Source organism: Triturus cristatus, chromosome 3_2, assembly GCF_964204655.1.
Source record: "Triturus cristatus chromosome 3_2, aTriCri1.1, whole genome shotgun sequence".
NCBI lineage: Eukaryota > Metazoa > Chordata > Amphibia > Caudata > Salamandridae > Triturus > Triturus cristatus.
In genome coordinates, this window is record NC_140584.1 from 880073004 (window position 1) to 880098001 (window position 24998).

At 44.9% G+C, this 24998-nt stretch overlaps 1 protein-coding gene across 2 annotated transcripts in view; it reads left to right on the plus strand.

The window, feature by feature from the left end:
* SPECC1 (sperm antigen with calponin homology and coiled-coil domains 1) overlaps positions 1–24998 on the plus strand; it is a 1265733-nt gene that overhangs the window by 256810 nt on the left and 983925 nt on the right. Inside the window, exon 1 of one of the 2 annotated variants that reach the window (XM_085649255.1) lies at positions 15574–15915. The exons of the other annotated variant lie outside the window; for it this stretch is intronic. Coding sequence (XP_085505381.1) covers positions 15876–15915 — 40 coding nt within the window. The 5' untranslated portion in view covers positions 15574–15875. Of the gene's footprint in view, positions 1–15573; positions 15916–24998 lie in introns of those variants that run through there. 2 annotated transcript variants of the gene reach the window in all.

The following is a 24998-nucleotide window of genomic DNA, read 5'->3' on the forward strand; positions in this document are numbered from 1 at the left end:
TGAGGATTGGTGGCTCAAGATCTACTGAACTTATTTAAACCAAATCACAAAAAGCAAGCTTTTTGTATCAAGATCTAGCTTTCTGCCAAATATGGTGTAAATCCGTTCAGCGTTTTGTGCTGTCGCTGTTCAGTTTTCCTATGGAAAATGAATAGTAAAACTACATTTTGGGACCCTCCCTTTTTCTCAGCCTCCACTGAATGATTCACCACAAAACTTTCCAGGAAGGAACTGAGGTGGATGAAGATTCGTAAAAAGGAGCCAGCGGTATTAGGAAAACAAACAAGTATTTGCAATGCAATAGGTCTCACATTATTAAAGTTTGAGCTATTGGCATTGCTAAATAATGCAACACCAATAGCTCAAACTTTAATAATGCGAGAGCTATTGCATTGTAAATGCTGGACGTCTGAAACAGTGACAACACCTCTATGTGGGGCTTTTCAGTATAGTATTCAGTAACAATGTGCCCTTGATGCAAGCCATGATCAGTAAGCAAACTCAGGAGTGAAGACCTCAAGTGTACACGTGTGATTTTCAATGGTGGGAAATGGCTGACATGGTTACAGTTAGCTTAACCCTTCTGGGAGCTACTCACAATTATGCACTTAAATGACAGTTTATCGACGTCATTGCATGGTTACACACGAGAAGCATAACATGGGGGTAAGGGAGCTGGCGCAGGCTCGCCATCTTGTGATTCAGGGCAATCACTTAAACTCCCCATCCCTGAAAAACAAATAACAAAAAATAATAATATGGCCCTGGGTAATCAAATCGGATGTTCCTGCAAAGCGCTCCAATGCCCTTGGTTCGAGTTTGCTCTACATAAACCTGGAAGATCAAAAAAAAACTGAAGATGGGAGAAGGAAGGTGATGCTAATAGAATGTGAAGACTGAAGGGATAATTCTTGAGACAGAGAGAACGACCATGTTGCGAAACCTTTCACAATACCTGAAGCATTTTGAAATTATCAACGTAAAATAAATCAGACACTTCACATGATCTGCTTCTAGATTACTGGGCCTTTCTATATTAAGGGAGCCGGGACCCCGCAGTGCACAGCCTGGCAGCTCTGTGACCTGACAGTCCCAACTGACAAATGCTTCTGATAGGGCACGCGCTACGTGCCGCCCGTTGACAGGCAGCAAACTAAAGGTCACACCGCAGGACCCAGATGAGATCCCAGTTGCTGTAATATTTCCACTCAGACAGCAATAACGAAATGTTCCAGCATTGGAAAAATACTCGCAGGTAAGTATCTTGTTGAAGATAATCTCCAGACAAAACAATCCTCCATGAAATGTCCGCCTGTCTGACACATCTCCACCAAAACAGAGAGAATTTAACATTTACAGAAGCACAAAAGGAACTGTGACACAAACATATATTTATTCGGACTGTAAAACCTTCAACGCCAGGTAGGCAAACTGATATTTCACACCTATCTGTTTATAAAACGTTTCAAACAAAAATGGCAAGTTTAGAGCAAGTAGGCATTTAAGACTGAAACAATAAGCAACAAGCGGCACTGAAACCTATCTTTCGCGATCGCTATTGTAAAAAAACACACCCCAGCGAGTGGTGCGCGCGTGCCACAGCGAACATGTGTTTTCAATTATCGCGCCCGTGTCTGGGCACGATAATTGAAACCACATGGCCTTTGATGAGCGTGATAGACACCGATAGGGAATGGGCGGAGCAATGCATCCGCCTTTGGCCTATTGCGTGCCGCCTTTGAGAAAAACACGCATTCGAAGGCCAATCGCGGATGCCAAAAGGAAAAGCACACGCATGAGCGTGTGCGATTCCAGGCTCTGTTTCTAAACCTCCTACAAAAGGGCTCTCGCCTGCGCGAGCAGTGCTGCGCCCTGCAACGCAGGGCGCGAGCCCTAAAAACGGTAAATTCTGACTATCTTTTTAATAATAGTGCTCCATTCTTGACATATATATAATGGCTATTTTTTTTTTTACATAATTCTGGCTATCTTTGGCATGTTGAGTGAGAAAATCATAACCATGTGATTGATATCCTTCTTATTTGAGGATGATAAATGGACATTAAAGGCCGAATGTGTCCATGAGAGAGTAATGTGAGTTTGGTGAAAATGACAGACTTATCTTTGTGGGCCAAACATGAATTTACTATAAATAGGTTGGATGGTTAGATGCAAAAATAATTTAAGAAATATGATAGACATTTTGAAAAACAATGGCCACATTATCCTGGATACTCAGATGTTCTCAACTGCCTGTATTACAGTTGTTTAGCTAATTTTAAAGAAGCATCGTGTTGAAAAATTGACTATTTTATCCACGTTTTTCACGGAGGTGAGTCACACAACTACCCTCATTAAACTCCCACAGAAGAATGGCTTTATTGGCATGCCACACAAGTATATGAATATTTAATTAGTGCCTTTTCAAACCCCCAGACCTTCTAGCCAAATTTGCAGTAAGTGTGGTACAAAACGTACCATTCGGCCTTATTTTTAGGAAAAATACTTGCAGACTCTTTTACAAATTTTGATAATGAAGGCACCCCACCACCAAAATTCACTAATCACCACTGCAAGAGAGTAAGGCTACTCCCCCTGGTGAAGAAACCGATGATTCCTGACCTCGATAATTTCCCCAACTTCTGCCTCATCATTCACATACCATTTGCGGGAAAATCATTGGAAAAGCAGTCTCCACCCAGTTACAATAGTTGTTCAACAGAAAGAATCTCCTACAACACCACAAATAGCACTTCAGACCACACTGCAGTCACTCTTTAAGTATGCTGCCATCATGCTCATCATTGACAGAAATGACCCTTGACTCATGATTCTGACTGACCTCTAGGCATCCTTGTTCACTATTGACCACCAAGCACTAACCCACACCCTGCAAATATGCATGGACTTCTCTGACATAGTTGTGTAATGCTGCACCTCATACATTACCAACCACCTCCATTTTGTATAGATAGGATCTGCAAAATACCAGAAACCCCTCATCGAATGCACAGACATACAGGGTTTCATTCTATCCCCTATCATCATCAACTTCTATACGGAACCCCTCTGATCTGTACTCAATGACATCATCATGAGCCAGCAACACACTGATGACACTCAACTGTGCTTCAAAATATTTCAACCTATGATGTTTAATAACTCAAAACTTGCCTCACTCTAATTCATAACTTAAGTCACGTACCTACCTAATGCTTACCCGACAAAGAGTGAATTCCTCTTGTTTGCCAACAATTCCAAGCAACCACAGATTCAAGCCTCGCTTTCTGACTTGAAGCTAAATGGCTTTACCCACTAGCTGGCAGACAATGAACAATCACTTGGTTTAACTCTGGACAGAGACCTCTCTTTCATAGAACACATCACCAATAAAAGCAAAACAAGATGGTACCAGCCCGCCCGCCTAAAGAAGGCAACACCCTTTCTTCAGAAAGCTGATATCAGAACAACAGCACAATCTCTGGTGGTGTACCTCCTGTTTCGTAGCAATGCCCTACGCAATGGCCTTCCTGACATCACGTTGGCACCCCTGAAAGGAACACTACATTTTACAGCAAGTCTTATCGGGGCATGAAGAAATATGACTGCATCTCCCCAACCAAGGTACTACACTGGCACCCATCAAGACTCATAGCCTCTACAACACCAGCTGCATTATTGACAAGGCATACAGAACCCACATCATATTTGCATACCTATCCAACCAAAGAACTAACCACCTCATGTGGACAGTGAGACACCAGCAGCCAAGACAGTGCCCAACTAGTGGAAAAGTGGTTTAAGAAACAAAAGGCCAGATGACAGGCCTTCTCGATCTACAAACTCAGGATATGGGACAACATCCTGCTCGACTTAGGATCTACTTCAATCCTCCTGCAATTCAGAAACACGGAAGACATAACTCTTCAAGTAGAACTACTCTTTGGCACGGCCGTGAACCCCCCAAATCAAAAGACACACCCAGAAACATTTTCACAGCCTCAAGGGGATGTTGCTTATCGCACCCCCTTTGGAGAAGAGGAAAATGGACAGGTTTCTCTCCCTCTTTTATGTAACATGTTAGGCTCATCTATAGCCAGATTGTTGTGAGTCACACAAACCTGCCACAGAAGCTATTGTCTGAAGAGGTTATTTGTAGGAGTGTGGACCCTCACCCAGACCTCTGAAGTCAGGCGACACAAACAGCAATTTGTGTTTTATAGTTATAGGTTATTATGTAGAACTAACACTCACACCTCGAGTACCAGAATGATTACAATTATTATTGTAATCTCAACACCTATAATATAGAATAAGATAAACATTAGATAAACCAAGAGTGTTTTATGTTGCACATCCCTACTATTTGTGACAACTGTCGTAAACTCTACTTAATGCCTCCATCTATATTATACGCCTCACAGTTATGGTATTAGCGGAATAGTTCATTTTTGCCTTCACTACTTTAGGCCAAGTCTTGTCTTATCCCACATGACTCACGAAAGGCCCCAGGCCTGTGTTGGATAACAACTCTCCTGCATTTCCCACAAGCAACAAGTCTTCATATCTGCCCCTCCCAGATTCTTAGGACCTTCTGATAACTTTCTCCCCAATTACTCTCTAGGGAAAGAGCATGGAGTGCTGCTGTGGGGTCTCTTGCATCTTCATTACTGTGTGAACAATGCCTCAGTTAGAGACATATCTGAAAGGCAAGCATTTGTATCAAAACATCCTTCCACATTACCTCTGTGCTAGGCCAGCTAACTTTGTAGTGTCTCTTACCACACATATCTGTCTGGGCAACACAATGGGAGTTTTCTCCTCACCTTATTTCTGTTATTTTTGTTAGTGCATTTAATAGCAACCTGATTATAAAATACAATGGTGATCTTGAACACTCTGTTAGCTATTAACATCATTCAAAACACTAGTTTTCTATGCCCCAAGCCTTTCACATACACATTTTAAAGAGTTAGAGCACTCACATTCAGCACACAGGCCTAATTTGTATGTAACATGACCATGTCATCAGCAATGTCCTGCCACATAGGTCAACACAATAGAATTTATTTGTACCCACCGCACCGTAAACCCTGTGAATTGTATTGTTGGACTGTCACCCAAAGGTCAGCCTTCTGATGCTAGATTTACATTAAACAAATAGAGACTTCAATGCTAGGGAAAAAGTGGGTCTCGAGTCAATATCTTCAACAATGGCAAAAACCTAGTGGCATCAGCTTGTGTCTTAAGACAATATCACAGCACCTTTTAAACTCCACAAGTAGAGGCTTCAGTGCCTTTTTTAGTTTAAATGTGCTCTAGTTTTGATCAGTGTCTGCAAACACCAAGAGGCCCCATCATTCAGGGAGAACTCTGTACCTTATAAGAGAATTCAACATAGAATAAAATTGCACATGCAATGAAAAGGGGAATGCCCCGCTTTATCAGCTCTGTATGGATCAGCATAGCGGAAGACAAAGGGTGTCTTCAGCTACCAGATCTAAGCTTAAAAAGGGCACATACTATGGCCAAACTAGCTATTCAGCCACTCTGACTGTTCCCCGATGGACTTCATGGTAGGGGGCTGATTTCAGGGCAGTATGAGCTGCCATAAACCAACTATGTCCCTTTGGCCCCATTCGAGTCACAGCCCACTGCAATGTGATGCTGGTTTAAACATTTATGCCAGGGCTGATTTATTTTTTTTGTTCAGCCTTGGCAAGTAACATTAGGACTAATTTGAATGGAGTGTATGATCTTGCAGTCTGGGAGTCGGACATAGTGCTGAATGGACCTCTGCACTGCTTTTCATTAGATTTTGATATCAAAACCACCCGGGGCTAGAACCGCAGTCTTTGGAGCGAGCCGAGCTTGCTGTATTCATTTTTAAAGTTAAACATGTATTTATTCCCACTGCTCTGATTTGCTTCTTTGGCTTGTCAGAATACTGTTATGTCTCTGTACCAATGGCTCAAACAATTGTGAGATGTTAAGCAAGATATCAACAAATGAATGAGGTAACAAACACTGGGATTTGGTATTTGAAACTGAACCCAACCCTCTAGATCCTTCTTTGAGACCTTCAGGGATGCGTTGTTGCACTAGGCCACCCACCCAATTCTGCAATTCTGGGCCCAATTTGATCAATTTCTAAACACAGAACCTCTTGTTGCCTCACTTGGTAAGACCTGTATTTTTCATATTTGGTGAGGCCTGTTCAAGGATGTAGCTATCAATAGTACAAAAATAACCACAAAATGGCAATACTGATAACCTTCTAGTCACCTATTTATAAGGATAACACATGGAATGACTCAATGTGATCCAAGAAGAATTCTTTCTTTTTTGCAATTTCTTTTTCTTTTTTAAAAATTGTTTTCTTTTTTCACATAACATAAGAAATCTCTTTGGATTTTTACAAACATCACATTATTTACAATCCACACCCAACATTTATAAACATATATTTTCTGATCACAAATATATACCAAACATTATAAATAACTCAGACAAAAACATACAACATGTAACACAATTACAATTCTTAGACACAGACAAAAAACATAAAGAACACTTAATTGTGACAAAAAGACAACAAAATCTTTTTTGTTGAATTTTTTAAGCCTCAAATTTAGACCAATAAACCAAACGGTACACTATTTACAACAAACCTCCTTTGGTGCAAGCATGACAAACAAATCTCATAAACTCTTTCAAAGAATTCTATGCTTGAGCATAACCAGGGGTTGCTTTCCTTTACATAGCACTCGTCTGGGTGATAAATGGTCAATGTGTTTCGAACCCGAATAGCAAATCATTGGGTTCTCATCAGGACCAGTGACTAGAAAAAACAAGAATTAAACTTGTGTTACCAACTGGGACTTAAAAACACTGTTTTCTCACTAGCACCCCCTCCATGTAACCAAAGATGATTACCTCTTTGCGAGATCAGCTGATCGCCTGTGTTCCACTTGAATCACGCACTCTATCAACAAAGCTGACCAAATCAAAAGAAAATAACAAAACTTAACTAAAACAGTCAATTGTCCAAAGGTTTTCATGTTACTATTGTTTTGATAGCATGAGCCAGTTACTTCTGTATCAGGCGGTATCCTTTAAAACGATCACCCTCAATTAGGTCTTTAAACGTATCACTAAAGAAAGAAAATGGCTCCATAAGAGTCTATTGAATTAACAGTATGTGAGAAAAGATTTTCGATATTTTCTATTCGGGTTCGAAATGTGTTGACCATTTATCACCCAAACGAGTGCTATGTAAAGGAAAGCAACCCCTGGTTATGCTCAAGCATAGATTTCTTTGAAAGAGTTTATGAGATGTGTTTGTCATGCTTGGACCAAAGGGGTTTTGTTGTAAATAGTGTATATATTTGTGATCAGAAAGGAGGCCTCTTTTCCTTGCTTGCACCATGGTCCATTACACTATTGGTTTATCATTTTCTTGTACACAGCCTCTTTCTGGAGAGTCTGTGCAGTGATTGTTTTAGTAGCTTTGTGTTGTTTATGCCAATTGGATATTGCTGGCCTCACTGAGTACTTCATTTATAAACTGCAGAGGCTGCAGAACTCAACTCTCTGGACAGGACTGCAGTGCTGGATTCATGCCTGCAGCACGTCCCTCTCTCCACTGGCTACCTGTGGCTAAGCATGTAGGCCTCAACATCCTGTGTATGGTCTACCATGGTTCTCATGGCAGAGGCCCACTTTTCATTTAGAGTAAATTGGTCCTTCATTTATTCTGAGAATTATTTAATCAGGTTCTGCCTTACTTCTTGAAATCCATAGAACTGGGAAAGCGTGGGTAGTGGGCAGATCCTAGCAGACTTTTAGGGGGGCTCTTATAGTGGGTCAAAGGGACCTGAAGTCCATAATGTCTATGAAGGCTCTGGCCTGTACTTCCCTGATGAAGGACTGTATGTCTTATTAGGAGGTCCCCACCCCCAGCGAATGTAGTCTAAGCCCCTCCCCCATCCCAAGTAGAGAGGAGCGACCATCACTATCACCTGGTGCCCTGTGCTCGACAAGCCTCCCAATCAACGGTGTCCACTAGGGGAGCCAGCTGATGCTGTGCCTGTGGAGACCTGTGTTTCCTTCATCTCTAAATGAGGCAGGTGAACTCTGAGAGTGGTGGGTGGCAGTTCACCCATTCCATTGAACTCTAAATGACCCCATTAGCTCATGTGCTTTGGAATATCCTAGACATCACATTTTGTAGACTTCCTTTATTTGCTTGATTGCAGTTCCACCAATGCTGCTTATACATCTCAGGACAGCTCCTGTATTCTAGCTCAAAACTAGCACATTTTTTGATTTGCTTTGTCTAAGACTGTTTATCGTCCAATTAAATGCCTTGGTAATCAAAAGAAAGAGCTCAATCCAAATCGATTCACAATAGTGAAATTATTTTTTCAGTTTGGTTGTTGGATTCAGAACTATAAATTTTGTTTTGCTAACATTGATGGTGAGTTGTTTAAGTTTACAACAGCATTCAAAACTCATCAGCAAGCAGCGCGTTGCCAGCTCAGTTGAGCCAGGAGTAGAGCATCATCTGCAAAGAGAAGTAATGGCACTTTGTGGGAAGGTGGAGTATTATGTGGTGATACTGGTCAGGCTTCACCATGCATTACTCTCACAATACCCCAAAGATGGTCTTTGGATTCACAATAATAAATTCTTAGCTCAGTCCTGGTTGAGTGGCAAAGAGTAGTCAGGCTTTACTAGAAGAACATGTGTTAAGCATTTCAGAGTACCAACATGGATGATAAGTAATTGACACGACCCAAAAGAAATCCATCATCAATTTATAAACATAAAGCAGAGTTTTGTATCAATTTAGACACCAAAATGAAGTCAAATGGATAAGTATAACTAGAGTTATGGATTTTAGAAGCAAACTTAAATCAGTGCAAAACAGTATTGCAAACAAAACTTTATTATTGCGGCCAATGGTGAAAAGCACTAGTGACAATCAGTTACTTTCAGGTCGAGTTGCGTGGAACCCAAGGAGGGTAAAGGTGATGCAAGTCTCAGGACCGAGCCGCAACAGTCAGTTCGATTTTACCTAGCTCAAGAAGCCCAGATGCGGAGTTGCCCTGGCTGGCCGTGGTTCTGAAGCACGAGTCACGGGGGAGCTGGTTTTACCACATACACGGTGCTGGTGTGGAACCGGGTGCAAAGATTCAACTACATAACCACTGCTGACATCGTATTCATGTTTTGCAGGGTTCCCTTGAGGTGCAGCGTCGAGTAAAGCGATGGTTACCGCACTGGCGACCAACAAGCCTTGACAGTGGTAATGTCAGCAGAAAGTTATTCCAATGTCCTCAGGTCTGTGTAAAAGTGGTAGCCATCTGAAACTTGGCAGAGGTCAGGGCTATATTTCCCACAATGTACTGGACCATCTACTTTTGGGCGATCCCTCGGAGGGCCTGATGACCATCAATTCTTTGGTTCCAGTACGTAGATTTTACCTGTGGTGTTCAGGGTACTAGTCCCACTAGTCCAGCTGAGTCTGGAGTTGCCTTTGGCTTTCAAAGGAGTCCCTCTGTCTGCAGGAACCGAGCTATGGTCAGGGATGAGTCACAGTTGTGAAGTTCCAGGAAGGTTGCCACAGGTGCAGAGTATTACGCCTTTGATTTGTGCAAATACTGTTGTCGCAGACACAGGTCTACCTCTTTGTCCTTTGTTGCAAATCAGATCAGAACTGAGGTTCTGGTGTCAGGGTTAGCCCTTAAATCCTGGACTCAGGGGAATTAGGGTTGTGGGTGCAAGTGACCAATGGTTTACTAACCCAAGTGGCTAATCTGCCCCTGAGGTGACCACATCAGGGGGTGTGGGTCCTATTTTCTACTCAAAACCCTCTATTCTGCCACTTTTAAAAATGGCAGAAGCCTTCCTTAGCTGTAGAGACCAGGTAGCCCATCCTAGAGGTGTTGCTAGCCTTCTGGGTGGGTACACCTCCTGAATCCCTATTTTTCCCCCTAATCAGGCAAATGTGCCTGGGGACAGGTGGAAGTCTGTTGTCTCCTTTAGGCTGTCTTGTTGCTGATCACAGGCATTGAAGGCTTTGAACCTCACCACCTTGATGTGCCAGGAGGTCAGGTTTCTGTCTTGGTGGCAGCAGCTGGGGGCTGGCAGCCAGAGCACAGGAAAGTCTGGGCAACTAGGTGGGCAACCTCTAAGGTTGCCACTTGTGTGCATACCACATTTTCCTTGACACAAGATTCTTGTCAGGGGTAATGAGACACGGTGTTTGATACCAAACATGACATACTTTGATGGTACCATAATGAAGCTGGCGACCTCGAGTTTGTCCTGGTGCCAGCCCATGTTATCCTATGGACCGCCTATCACTTATAGTAGCCTTTAATTGTAAAGGCCACTATAGGGATATATAAGCTTGCACTTACATGTCTGCACCTTTAATATAATGCACCCTGCCTCTTGGGCTCAGGGTGTCTTCCTTAGGGGTGACTGGCATATATTAAAAATAGTGCATTGACTTTGCCATACATAGTGAGGGCAAAGTCGAGTTCGAGCAGTTGCCACTGCAGTCTGAAATGGCAGGCTTGCTGTCAGTAGTTGACTTGGGTCGCTCAGTGTGGCACAAACATTGCTTTAGGTTCTAGTGATCCCTTAACACCCATGCCCTGGGTACCACTGGTACCATATACTAGGGGCTTACAAGGGGGGTTTAAAGTTCTTGCCAATTGGGGTTACCAATTCACTTGTATCAGTTTTAAGGAGAGGGCACTGGTACTGGGGCCGGGTTAGCAGGCTTCAGTGCAGCGTCAGAGCCGAAAACCATCATCTAGTAGTCCAAATGGGGGAGAAAAGTGGGTGGACACCTTCAAAAAGAACTGTTTTCTTACAAACTGTATCTCCTCCTATTGTCGGTACATCCAGATTTAGACCAAAGAGGAACCTTTCCACATCATTACTATATAGTTTAAATAAGACAGGCACTAATATGCAACATTTTCAGACTCCTGTTTGGATTGGGAAGTAAAATGTTCATTCCCCTTTGTTCCAAGTCTGACTCCAGCTCTTGTCTTGTAATGGACCTGCTGTAATGCAGCCAGGATGTTTTCAGGAATTCCCTGGTTCCTCAGTGTCGTCCAGAGAAGGGCTAGGCTGAGTCAAATGCTGTTTTTAGATCAATGAAAACCATAAGCAAGGTGGATTTCTTCTTTGTCATGTATTTAATACACGTAAAATACAGCCTCATTGGCTGATCTGTAGTTCCCACTTCTTTCCTGAATCCAGCCTGGATATTGGATATAATCTGCTCTTTTTTGACCCAATCTTGGGTGAGATTAAGGAGTAGCTTACCATACATTTTCCGTGCCCATCCAGCAATGAAATCGGGTGGCAATTTCCAGAACCTAAAAGAGATACTTTTTTGAAAAAGAGAACTACGGTTGCTGCTCTCCACAAGGGAGGAAGTTCCCAATATTTCCAAACTACATGAAATACTTTTTTGGGAAGTGGAGCCCAAGTTGCTATAATGATTAAGGAGGTATCTGAGGAGATTCCATTCAGACCAGATGCTTTAAGCAGTCTTTGGCTATATACTGCATCAATCACTTCTTCCTCAGTGAATTCTAGTTCGTGCCTATTTTTTCACAAAGCATTTGTCATCATACCATTTTTAAATTTTCATGCATGATTTTACAGATTGATTGTGGCTTCTTTTGATGAGGGCTTAAGAATACATCTCAGTATGTTCACAAAATAATGAATTCCTCCTATTTCCAGAATTTTCTCTTGAGTGACAATTTCACAATATTTGCACCTGGAGGTCTCATACAAGTTGTGGTTTTGTATGTCATGAAATTTTGATTGTTATTTAAGTTTTCTCCGACTTGGTTTAATGACCAGGTTAAATGATGTGAAATGAGGCTCCAGCTTAGAAGGAGGGAATTTGAAACCCTGTAACGTAAGGTTTATAATTAAAAGATCATAATCACTTCTAACTCCTGTTTTAACATGCTGGCCAGTTACAAAGTGCCAAGACTCGATATTGATTAAGAGATACAGTCTATTAGGCTGGCATGACGGCTGACTCTAAATGTTTTCTAAGCAGCAATATCCGATGGTGGTCGCCCATTAAGACTGTGAGGACTGCATGTTGCCATCATTGAGGCAAATAATTGGTATTTCATAGTGCTCCTAAAGTACTTTGTTGAGAACTTCGGTACACCCCATAAAGACTTCTTGATAAATAGCTCCAGTTCAATCATTGTTTTGTGCGATTTAGTATTGAAGTCACCAAGATTATTTTTCTTTTTGTTTTGATTCAGGGCCCTTGAGTGGCTAATCGAATTTCAATGATTGCGTATTCGAGGTCTGCTAAATCAGACACCTTGTATTATTTTGGTCCAGAGGAAGAAAAACATTAAATATAAATATTATCATGATATCAATTCCTAGTGTTATTTAATATAAATTGTTATTAATGACTCACTTGGCCAACTACCACCAAAATCCAGTTTGAGGCACCCACTGTACCCAAAAAAACCTCATAGACAGAAGTCTGGTAGAACAAAAAAAGTGTTTTCCAGCAACTAGACAGTGGATACACAAGAGTTATTTGTGCATCCTGTTTTCCCTTAGTTTTAAGTGCACCCCCAGTGTTACATATAAAATACTGAGACAAAAGTCTGGCAGAACAAACCCAGGCTTTTCAGTAACCAGATAATAAATACACAAGAACTGTGTTGCCATCCTGATTCCCTTCCTTTTAAGTGTGTCCCAAAGTGTTATATGTAAACCCAGCAGACCTGTCAAGCAGGATTTGATATTCAAGCAAAATTTAACACTGTGATCTCAAAAATGATGCTCACTTTATTATAATTTACTTACTCAGTTTCAAAGAGAGTCCCAATTTCGTTGAAAATATATTGTGGCATCTATCACAAGCTGTTTGAGAACTTCTGCAGGGGCCCATTGGATTTAAGAGACTACTGAGACTTTGAAGTGTTTAAACACACAAGCAGTTATATTTATATGTGGCTCAAAGGAAATACAGGAATCAGGAAATCAGCAAAGCCGGAGGGGGTTTGATCTTGAAATTAACTTTGTGCCAGCTGAATTCCTAAGGTAATCGCTGCTGAGTCAGCATTTTTAAAAGGGACAAAACATTATTTTTGACACCTTTGACATTTGCTGGTAGTGTGTGACAGAGCAGCGCGAGCCAAAGAAGCGCATTAGAGGCACGCGCATCTACAGTGCAGCCCAGGACCCGCTAGAATACTCGCACAAGCACGCGTGAGTACAACGCAAATATATGCTAGATTACTCACAGAAGCATAAGTAGATGCAGCGCAAGCCTGAGCACTCGCCTGAAGCGCACAGCAGCAGTTCACCACCAGCTGTACCAAGTGTATTTATGGCACTGGAAAGTACAGCATGAGGATCACACGCACTAAAGATCAAAGAAATAAAGATTATCGGTTCGCAGGCACATAATTTCTCAGAAAAATCTTCTGAACGACGCATCATAGTGTTGCTGAGTTCATTCAGTGAAAAGAAAAAAACGAATAAAGTGACAGGTCAATTGGTGTAGTGCGATTGGTCCCATTAATAACAAGCATTTCTGCTAGTTTAAGCTTGTGTGTGACAACTAGACTGCCTGATACAAATTGAGTCTCAATTTCAATGGATAAAGAGGAGTCAATTACCAATACCCACATCATTGCATACGTTTGTTTACAGTCAATAGCTGGTTTATTATATTAAGACTGTATTTTCATTTTTTCTCTTTGCTTCTCTTCATTTGAAATTGAATGTAGTTTTTGCAATTGTGACGCTGCCTCCCTTCTTGATATTGCCAGGCAATCCTCCAATATAGTGGGAGGATTTGAATGAGTGATTTGAAATTATATATTGGATCTGGACTGCTCCAGGTTCCCTGCAATCGGACAAAAAGCACTATTTTTGGGGTCATTGGAGAAAGAAGGCCAGCATGCTTTCAAATACCTTCCACCTATGAAGGATGTTGTTGGAGAGAAAGTAAAAGATGTGTAGAAAGAGGCGGTGTTGCACTTGCAAACTAGGTTTGCTAAGCAGGTAAATGTTGTGATGTGCCGGCACAAATTCCACACACAAAACCCTGCATATTCTAGGAGGTTCAGAGGAGTCATCTCTGTCCAATCGATTCAGCCTATTGTTTGGTGCTGGGAGGCATTTCACACCTTTTTCACACCTATTAAAATGCTAATTATTGACTGGCAGAAATGGAAGACCAAATCAAATTATCCTCCAGAAACTCCAGGAAGGGAAAAGGTAACTTTCTAAACGTTTCTTTTCCTTGATATTTATTAAAAATCCAACTTCACCGTTGAATTGGATTTTTTATGACTATTAAAAATAGTTGTTTAAATATTTTTCTAGTTAGTCTTAGTTCTGAGATACAGTATTAAGATTTTAATTGGTATTCTGTTTTTTACTTACATTTAGGCCTGTCACATTGAATATAGCTTTTGGGTGCCAGTCATTGTAAGGACATGTTAACATTAAATTTCTTCACGTCCTTCTTTTAAATAAGACTGGAAGTCCTACATTTGGATGGCTCATTACTATTTTAAATGGAGGCTTTGGCCTGTCAAAATGGTTTATTTTGGCAGGTGGCAGTCCAGTGTTTAGACTGTCACAGTCAAGCTACAATGGTAGGCCTCAGTACATATTTTACACTTGTACTGTAGTGAATGGCACAATAGGTGTTGCATGTGACATGAAACCTACAGGCCCTGGGTACATGTTGTACTATATACTAGGGACTTATAGACAAATTAAGAATACCAATAAGACATATGCCAATTTGATCATGTTGAAACAGGGAGAACAGACACCTTACCACTGGTTAGCAGGTTTAAAGTGCACAGAGTTGTAATGTCAGCAAAAATGTAGGGTCTAGCAAAAGGCGAGACCCTACATTATACACAAATAACTTGCTGGTTACACAAAGAGCTTTGCAGCAGATGCCTTAACCCCATGTGTTCTCTTAAAATGTGCTCTGTTTATGACAGGCAAGTAAGCAAGAGCAGACCTACTACTACATTTGCGCTTGCTGCCAATTTCTTGGTCAGAATGTTTTTTTTAAATTACAAGTTGACAGTCAGATTTAAACTTTGGGGACACCGCCCCCTCTCTAATGCCAGCCCTTCGCCTCCAATGTGTGGGTGCTGGCAGTAGATTTTTTTTTCAATTCTAGCTCTGGTCCTCGGAGTACGTTTGTTCCATTTCCAGCGTTGCACTGTCCATTAAATAATTAAGTGCAAAAATATGTTTCCAGCCGGAGACATTATGGTGCATGCTGGTTGCTGCTACCAGTGCGCTGATATTCTATGTACAGTTGTCCCTAAATAAATAAAGTAATGCGGGGCTTCCTTTCTGGAAGCGCCGGTGGTGCTCTCTCGCCTTGTGTCTTTGCCACCGTTATTCCTGGGAGGTGGCTGCAATACCGCTGAGCCACCGATAGGTGTCTCTCCTCTGCGGTCACCTCACGCTCATTCCTGCAGTCAGAGCTCCCTCTCTCTGCCCTCCCGCCGCAGCCTATTCTAATGAGGTAGGAGGGATGTGCAGAGGGATGCAGGGCTCTGAAAGCCGGCTGGGCTCTCTGTGCCAATGAGTAAGGGCACGGGGACCGAGCTCTTTCTGCCGGGGATCTGGGGAGAGCTGGCTCTGCTGTCTCTGGCAGGGAGGCGAAGTGAGCAGACTGCCCTCTGCCACTGACCGGCGGGCGCTGGTGCCCAGGAAGATAAAGCGCGGGTTGCCCCTTGTTGCTACCGGCATGAGCAGGGCGTGGGCAGCCCAGCAGGTGTCCTGAAGAGCAGGAGGCGGGCTGGACGCCAACCATGGGCAACCAGCCCGCGAGAGCCGAGGAGCCCGAGCCAGGTAGGCGCTGCAGCCTGCAGGTGTAGAAAGTGGTTGGCACTTTTGGGGAAGGTAGTACGCAGGAGGTGCTTGTTGTCTGAGGAAGTGACTTGGACTTTTGGTGTTGAAGCTTCGAGCTTTTTAAGTGCAACATGTCCCCTAATAGCCTGTTGTGAATTCGGGGAGCGGAGCCCCCTTTCAGTACTCCTTTGTCCTGCGCCGCGTGGATCATGTGCACCTCAGGCCCTTTCCATCTTCGGATCCCGGGGGGCGGCGGCTATTGGTAATGCTTCGGTCAGGATAGGAGTGTTGGGTGTTATGTCCCGTTGAAATGGTGAGGATGGCTGCCCGGCGTGTATTCCGGTACTTGGAGACTTCTAATGTGAAGGGAGAAACTACAAGTACCAGAATGCAAACTGATGGGTTTAAAAGTCAGGCCTGCCAGCACGAGTGACATCATGCACCCTGACCTTTACAGACGGATCTGTAAAAAGTTGAAGTTCTGTCATACTATTTAAAGCGTGCAACCGGGATTATTACACTAGATTCGTCGGCTCCTGGCTTTTGAATGTCTAACGTGGCTGTAGGTAACAGGAAACAAGGGGGTAACGAGTTTAATTAGACCCAGGTGGCGGCTGGTTTTGTTCAATGATGTGAATAAAGGTTATCTTTCATAAATATGTCTCGCACAGGAAACTTTGGGTTAGGAAGGGGTGAGAGGTCAGGCGGGTTTATCCATATCATGTTATTCCCTCGGAGTTAAAAAACACATATTCACCTCACATCCTCTCTAAGATTTAATCATTTGGAAATGACTAGACTGCAGATTCTGTGTGTTGCCTCCAGTGAGTTTTGGGCTGTCGTAGAAGTGGTGCGTCACACCTAGGGGTTAGGTGAGCCACTGAAAGTTCTAGTGACGAGTGACGAGTCAGAAGTCCGGCTCGGCTCTAGGTCCTCTGGGACCTTCGAGCCCAAAACGAGCTGAGCTTTCATATGAATTGCGCCTGCCACCCTCTAACCTCATGTACAAAGAATTAAAAACAAAGCCGTGGGATTTGATTTTTTTTAAAAACAGGAGAGAGAAAGGGAGAGCCGTCTACTGGCTGAATTGCACCACGTGAAACCAGAAAACATTGGAACAGTCCCGGCTTCCCCGCTTCACCAAACTGCGTGATCTTGGGCAAATATTTTGTTTCACCATGTCTCCTCTTTCTTCATTCTCACATATGAAATAAGTGACTTCAGGGAATGCTCTGTATAAATACCTCCTTCTATTTGTTTTAAGACTATATAGTTGCTTAATACATAACACAAATCTAGGGTACACATGCCAACTGACGCCGTTTTGCTCACTAGTGGCATAATCATCACTTTTAATAAATACCTCTCAATGCAGTAATGCAATCTCGTTGCTCCTGTGGAACAGCAACAAGTGTAGGCATCCATCGCTGTATAAAACAGTTGTCACGTACTTTACACTGTCGTGTAGTTAGCTATGGTACAGTTGTGGTGCTTAACGTAGATTGTAAAGTCCCGGGAAAGCGTAGCCATCAGAACTCCTCTGTTACTCATGTCAGGGACTAATGCAAGTGAAACTTTCATGCAGTGTTGAAATAGAGAAAATAAAGCATTCTGGCGCTTTGTTTGAGTTCCGGGTCGTGGAGTAATGTGTGTGTGGAAGGTCCCAGGGGGCTCCACTGTAATTAGCCAGGGCACTTCTCTGTGATTGGCTGCAGATAGCAGCTCTCTTGCCTCAAACAAACCAATGCAGCAACCCTGCTAGCGGTTTGATAATGCTGTTGATACAAACTTTATTGGACTTTAGACCGGCATTAGTTTTCTCTAGTTATGCCCTTAATTCCGTGTGGCTCGCACAGTCTCTCTACTCGTTCGTCTTCCCATAAGAGCGGCTTCACGGCTCGGTGGGAAGAAAGAGGTGACCTTTTTGGGCTGTGGTCACAACAACAAAAGGCAAATTAACTTGAATCGTGTCTAATGGACTGAATACGTTGGCAAAAAATCGAATGTTGTTACTTCTCAAGATGGTCGAAAACCCCGAAATCACCGAATCTGCATAATTAATGAAATTAAAACTAAAAAGTAAATAAACATTGTAGACAATTGTGAAAACTTAGAGATATTGGTCCATGTAACTTGTGCACTGTGAAATCCGGGATTTCAAGCATCTGACGGAGTGACGCCGGTATTTGTGACAGTGTGAGGCACGACGCTTGGGCCAAAGGACTCTCGCGGGCAGTGTGAGCAGCTCCCATTGTTGGGCAGTGTGAGAAGCTCCCACTGTTGGGCAGTACCCGGACATGACTCCCTCAGGCAGTGTGAGAAGCTCCCACCGTTGGGCAGTGTGAGAAGCTCCCACTGTTGGGCAGTACCCGGACATGACTCCCTCAGGCAGTGTGAGAAGCTCCCACCGTTGGGCAGTGTGAGAAGCTCCCACTGTTGGGCAGTACCCGGACATGACTCCCTCAGGCAGTGTGAGAAGCTCCCACTGTTGGGCAGTACCCGGACATGACTTCCCTCGGGCAGTGTGAGAAGCTCCCACCGTTGGGCAGTACCTGGACATGACTCCCTCGGCCAGTGTGAGAAGCTCCCACTGTTGGGCAGTATGAGAAGCTCCCACTGTTGGGCAGTACCCGGACATGACTCCCTCAGGCAGTGTGAGAAGCTCCCACCGTTGGGCAGTACCTGGACATGACTCCCTCGGCCAGTGTGAGAAGCTCCCACTGTTGGGCAGTATGAGAAGCTCCCACTGTTGGGCAGTACCCGGACATGACTTCCCTCGGGCAGTGTGAGAAGCTCCCACTGTTGGGCAGTATGAGAAGCTCCCACTGTTGGGCAGTACCCGGACATGACTTCCCTCGGGCAGTATGAGAAGCTCCCACCGTTGGGCAGTACCCGGACATGACTTCCCTCGGGCAGTGTGAGAAGCTCTCACTGTTGGGCAGTGGCCGGTCATGGCTTCATCAGGCAGTGTGAGAAGCTTCCACTAATGAGCAGGGGCTGTTCATGGCGATCTCGGTCAGTGTGAGAAGCTTGTGTGAGTGACCAGTGTTGGAAGCTGACACTGTCGGTGGGAAGAGCTGGCCCTGGGGCTCTCACACTGGTGTGCAGTGTTAGAAGCTCCCACCAATGAGCAATGATAGGACGTGGCTCTCGCGGGCAGTGTGAGAATCTCCCACTAATAGGCAGTGGCCAGAAAGGGCTCTCTTGGGCTGTGTGAGAAGCTTGCGTGAGTGACCAGTGTTGGAAGCTTACACTGTCGGTGGGAAGAGCTGGCCCTGGGGCTCTCACACTGGTGTGCAGTGTTAGAAGCTCCCAACAATGAGCAATGGTAGGATATGGCCTGCACGGCTGCACAGAGTAAGAAGCTTGCACACTTGGGTTGGTGTGAATGTCCCACTGTTAAGGTGCTCAAAATAGTGCCTTTAATGTAGGAAGTTCAGCTGGTTGGCGCTTGGTTCAGTGAGAGTAACTCTCATTACTGTGTGAGACTTTTGACCTTAGAATTCAGTCTGGGTCATTTCAGTGGCAGCACCAGACCCCAACGCGCACCCTATAGACCTCCCAACTACCCTCACTACTCGCATAGTGGTTTTTCTGTTTGCATAAAGTTCCTAGGCTGATAGATGTTTGGCTTTTGTCAGAATCCTCTTGAAAAGTCGGTCAGTCCTTTCTCACTATCTATCATTCCATCTCTGCCCCTCATGTTTAATTCATTTCTCCCTTTATCTCTCTGTATTTTCTTTCTCTCTAACTGTGTTGACATAGAGCAGAGGTCTCCTACCTCTTCTTCACTAAGAGCTACTTTTGTTCACTGAAAATCCTTCCGAGCTACTAATATTATTATTGGTGTCATAGTGGCAACAACAAACAAGATTGCATGAGTGGCCCCCGCATGCAAGCTTACCACCAGTGATTACCTCAGTTTATTAGGCAGGGTTCCAAGCAGTAATAGAAGGCGAGTTCACTGTTAAATGTCTCTATATCGGTAATACATAACACCTGTAGCTGCAACACCACTGGTACCAAGGTAAAAATATGAGTAATAAGTCTTCCCAACGGACGTGATTTATCGCTCAAATATGAGCTTTAGCTATATTTTGGAAAATCAACCTTTTTCCCCCAAACATCAGCTTATGAGTTCTGAAAATATACACGTTTTCATCTAAAATACACACTTTTCAAATATATAGTAATTCAACCAAGCATGTGATTCTAATGTAGTAGGCTGGCCTGCACCCTGGAGAGATACTTACAGGTAGCTAGAGAGCTACCAGTAGCCCACATGCTACTCTTTGGAGAAGCCTGGCCTAGATTGGACAGACTGTGAATTCACTCCAAAAACTACAGCCAGTCTATAATAAAGAATGCACTCTTTGTAAGTCTATGGGAGATCAACATTTCCTACGAAACATCCTCTTTACTTCAGTGCCTTATGAACAAGTATTAGCAAAGTCAATTCAATAAGCCTGGCTTGTATGTTTAATCTTGAATACACATTTAAAAAACCCTGCTGCAGTGAAAAAAAACTAATTAGGTTGTAGCTTTATGTATACACTACATCTAAAAGGTAAAGATTTTGATATGTAATGATTCAGAGTACTTTTGCTTTGTAAATAGTCTCTCATGCAGTACAGTGCAGGAATTCCATAATGATAATGAATGACACATCAAACAGACAATGCCATAAGGTGAGAGAAATACTCTTCAAGGAGGAGCAGAATTTCACTCTTTTTACATTTTAAAGAATTGTTAACAATACATTTTGCAGATAGCTATGCTGTCAAGCCAAACCTAAAAAGGAATCATTGACACATGAAATCTAATAAGCATTGCAAAGCCAGTTGGTCTGTCTTTTTGTTTGCTCAGCCACTTAGCATTATTTTGGCTGCTTTGCATGTGTTGCTGTCAATTGTACTAGGGAATGAAGCAACATTTTGGAGGACAACAGTATGGAAGCTGCAACTAAGGCCCCTTTGCAGAGCAGACTGCATTAGAAGAGTTAAGATGTTCCCTCAAGGAAGAGCGCAATGAAAACTAATCAAACAAGCATTGGCATAGCCAATAGGTCTCGCCTTTGGGACCTTATAAGTGTTTAGTTATTCAGCACAATATCCTTGGTGCAACAACATCAAGTGTTGATTGGCTAAACACTTATACGGTCCCAAAGGCGAGACCTATTGGCTATGCCAATGCTTGTTTTGAGTGAGTGGCTTGTGCAGGTATGCCACTGTGAGGTTGAGATGCTGCAAGTGCTTTTACAGGAACCCCTGTGACATTGCGCCTCTTCAAAATGTATCTTGGATCTGGTGTAGTACTTCTAGCCCCTATTCCCGTCTTCTCGCACCCAATGCATCCTTAAATGTCCCATGTACAGCCGGGGTTGACACTCCTATTACCCCTGCCCTCCAGTGACACTTTACCTGTCACAGGTGGTGGTGGACGTGGATGTGGTGGACGTGGTGGTGGTGGTGGTGGACAGTGTGGTGGTGGACGTGTTGGTGGACAGTGTGGTGGTGGACGTGGTGGTGGTGGACGTGGTGGTGGTGGAGGACGTGGTGGTGGTGGTGGAGGATGTGGTGGTAGTGGACCTGGTGGTGGTGGTGGACCTGGTGGTGGACGTGGTGGTGGTGTTGGACGTAGTGGTGTTGGACGTGGTGGTGGACGTGGACATGGTGGTGGACATGGTAGTGGATGTGGTGGTAGTGGATGTGGTGGTGGACGTGTTGGTGGTGGATGTGGTGGACATGGTGGTGGTGGTGGACATGGTGGTGGTGGAGGACATGGTGGTGGTGGTGGAGGATGTGGTAGTGGACCTGGTGGTGGTGATGGTAGACGTGCTGGTGGTGGACGTGCTGGTGGTGGTGGAGGATGGGATTCATGCAGGGATGCACATGGTGTGCCTCCCTGTGTGCATGCACCCCCTTTTCTGCACGGTATGGACTTTGCAGTCAATGCCATGCAGAAATGGGCTTTGACGTTCCCATTGTGGTGCCTTTTTGAAAAGGACCGCCTGCCAGACCAGGAGAAACTCCTAATCGGGCGGACGGCAGGCATTTGAGTTTGGCGGGGCGGTGGCGTGCTGCCCTGCTCCTGCACCCTCAAACTCCTAATCAGGCCCTATGTCAGCAAAGTAAATACATCAAACAAAACACACTGGGTTGCAATCACAAGCATGTGTTGCATCTTAAGTTCTAGTAACCGAGGACAAAGCCTCCTTTTGAAATCGAGCAAAAACAAAGAAAGTCCATCCTTCATTCATGAAAAAAACTGTCTTTCCAGTGATTGCTGTTGAATTTGTCAAAGAAAACAATACGCTTTCTTAAAATAACCCTTACCCACCAAAAAGTCCCTTAGTGGCAGGCTTCATCATCGGGTTCGGTGTGGTCTCCCATGTTTTTTGTGTCCCCGCGCGCCAGCGCGACCTTGCTTCCCCCGCTCCCAAGGCAGGGCCACATTACACTGGCGATGAGGGTGGGATGAATAACGACCCGCGCACCAGTGGCCGAGCGCCGCTGCACACTAAGATCGGAGCGCCGGAGACCAACGCACGCCAGGCCTAAGCGAGGGCCCGAGACCACGCGGCACCGCGGAGATCAGATCCAGCCACAGGGTGAGTGCTGCCCCGAAGACCCACCCTGTACAACTGCCAGCCAGGTTGTTGTGAATGCAGATAGGAGCCAAGAAGCCCCAAACCTCCCGAATTGAAGCAGGGAAATTCCGAAGTGGGCCCCAAGGACAGCAGGAGGAAAAGAAAGGGGAAAAAAAAGAACTTTGACAATCCAAGAGGAAGAATGAAAGGGGACAGGGTACCTGCACTGTGAAGGTACACAGGCCCACAGCACACCCCTGATTGAGGCCCACTGCCACTGACCTGCAACAGCCCCTCAATACCCTAGAAGGGAGGGGGAGAAAGAGAGCTATCGGCGCACACTGAGGTGCTACACATAAAACAGTAAGCCAGCAGGGGAGGGACACGCCACCTGCCCCACAAAGTCAAGGCAGCCGCCAGGAGCACGCACGATGGGCGACAACGACCAAGGGGCCGCACCAGGCCCAGGGGCTGCACCTGGCCAAGCAGCAGCACCAGCTCACATTCCGTTCCAACACGTGGCGTCGGGAGTCCTACCCCCGTTCAGCGAACTAGAAGACCCGGCGACAGCATCGCCCCGATGGAAGATCTGGATAGAACGGCTCAACAACTATTTCATCGCGACCAGGGAGACGGACAACGCAATAAAAAGATCCCTGCTCCTGCACTATGCAGGGGATGAAATATTCAAGCTCTTCAAGCATTTGCCCAACATGGGGGCAGCCGCCGATTACAACGCCGCCCATTTTGACCCACAACTAAACCCAGATTTCGAGCGGTTTAAGTTGCACCAAGCCCGGCAAAGAGAAGGGGAATCGATTGACGTATTCTATGCCCGGCTGCGTGAGCTCGCCAGCACATGCACAGAAGACAACGAGCCAAAGGAGATACGTGCACAACTAATACAGGGGCGCCGAGATAAGACGCTACGAGGGCTCATCCTTCGCCAACCGAAAATCGCACTCGATGACATGCTAGTACTAGCAAGGTCACATGACCTGTCAGCAGCCAGAGCGAATGAGATGGACCAAGCGCTTATCAAACCCCCAGGACGGTCCCAGAACATCAAAACAGAACGTGCAGGCGCTATCCGAGCCAAACCAAGAGGAGACTCATCTAGGAATTCAAAACCGGAAGGGACAAAACAAAGGTGTGGGTATTGTGGGCACGAGCCACATGCTGCGAAAGACTGCCCGGCGCAAGGAAAAACGTGCACCAATTGCGGAATACCCAACCATTTTGCATCCGTATGCCGAAGGCGCACTAGAGGCGCGAGTTCCGAATGCCCCCGACAAAGGCAGTACGGCAACTGTTGGTAACAGAGGGGAGGCCCCAGGAAGATCCGAAGAGGAAAGGGAGGAGATACCAGGAAACGAGTGAAGAGTCATCGGACGATGACAAAGAGGAGGCGTACCTGATCTCGTTTGCGCGGGAACTTAAGTTACGCCGCAGGCCTCAACCAACGTTTGTTGTACACGTGGCAGGAACGGAAGTGCAAGCCGTCATCGATACGGGCGCCACAGTGAACATTATGGGCCTTCAACACTATCGATGCCTAAGACCCTGCCCGCCGGAGAAGCCGTCCAAAACTAAAATCTATGCATACGGAGCAGACACCCCTCTTCCGCTAAAAGGGACAATCACAGTCCCCGTCAAGGCGGACGACCTGGAAGTAATGACGACGATCCATGTCATTGATAGAGAAGCAGACACCCTAATAAGCAGCCACACCGCAGAAGACCTGGGTCTGATCTCTTTCGCAAGGAGGATACAGACTCACCAAGTAGAAGAGCTGCTCAACCAGTTCCCAGAGTTATTCCAAGGCCTCGGACGCATCAAATGACACCCGGTCAAACTACACATTGACAAAACGGTCGTCCCAGTCGCTTTGCGACACAGGAGAGTCCCCTTCCATCTGCGACTGCTGGTGGAAAAGGAACTAGATAACCCGGAAAGGCTAGGCGTCATCGAAAAGGTGTCAGGACCAACACCTTGGGTGTCCCCAATGGTCATCGCTGAAAAGCCTAAGCAGCCAGGAGCGATATGACTCTGTATCAACATGAGATTACCGAACAAAGCCATATGAAGGGAGCGTCACATCACACCGACAATGGACGATATCATCGCAGACGCAAATGGATCAAAGTGGTTCTCAAAGATCGACCTAAATGCAGGATACCACCAGCTCCCACTGGCTAAGGAAAGCCGCTACATTACCACTTTCAGCACCCATCTGGGACTCCGGAGGTACAAAAAACTCAACTTTGGAATATCATCGGCGGCGGAAGAATTCCAGAACACGATACGTGAAATGCTGTCGGGTTTACCTGGTGCGCTAAACGTAAGTGATGATATTCTCATCCACTCGGCGACGGCCGCGGAACACTACAAACACCTCCGCAACACACTGACACGCCTCAAAGAACACGGGGCAACACTACACAGGGACAAATGCCAGTTCTTCCAACCTTCCCTGGAGTTCTTTGGGTATGTG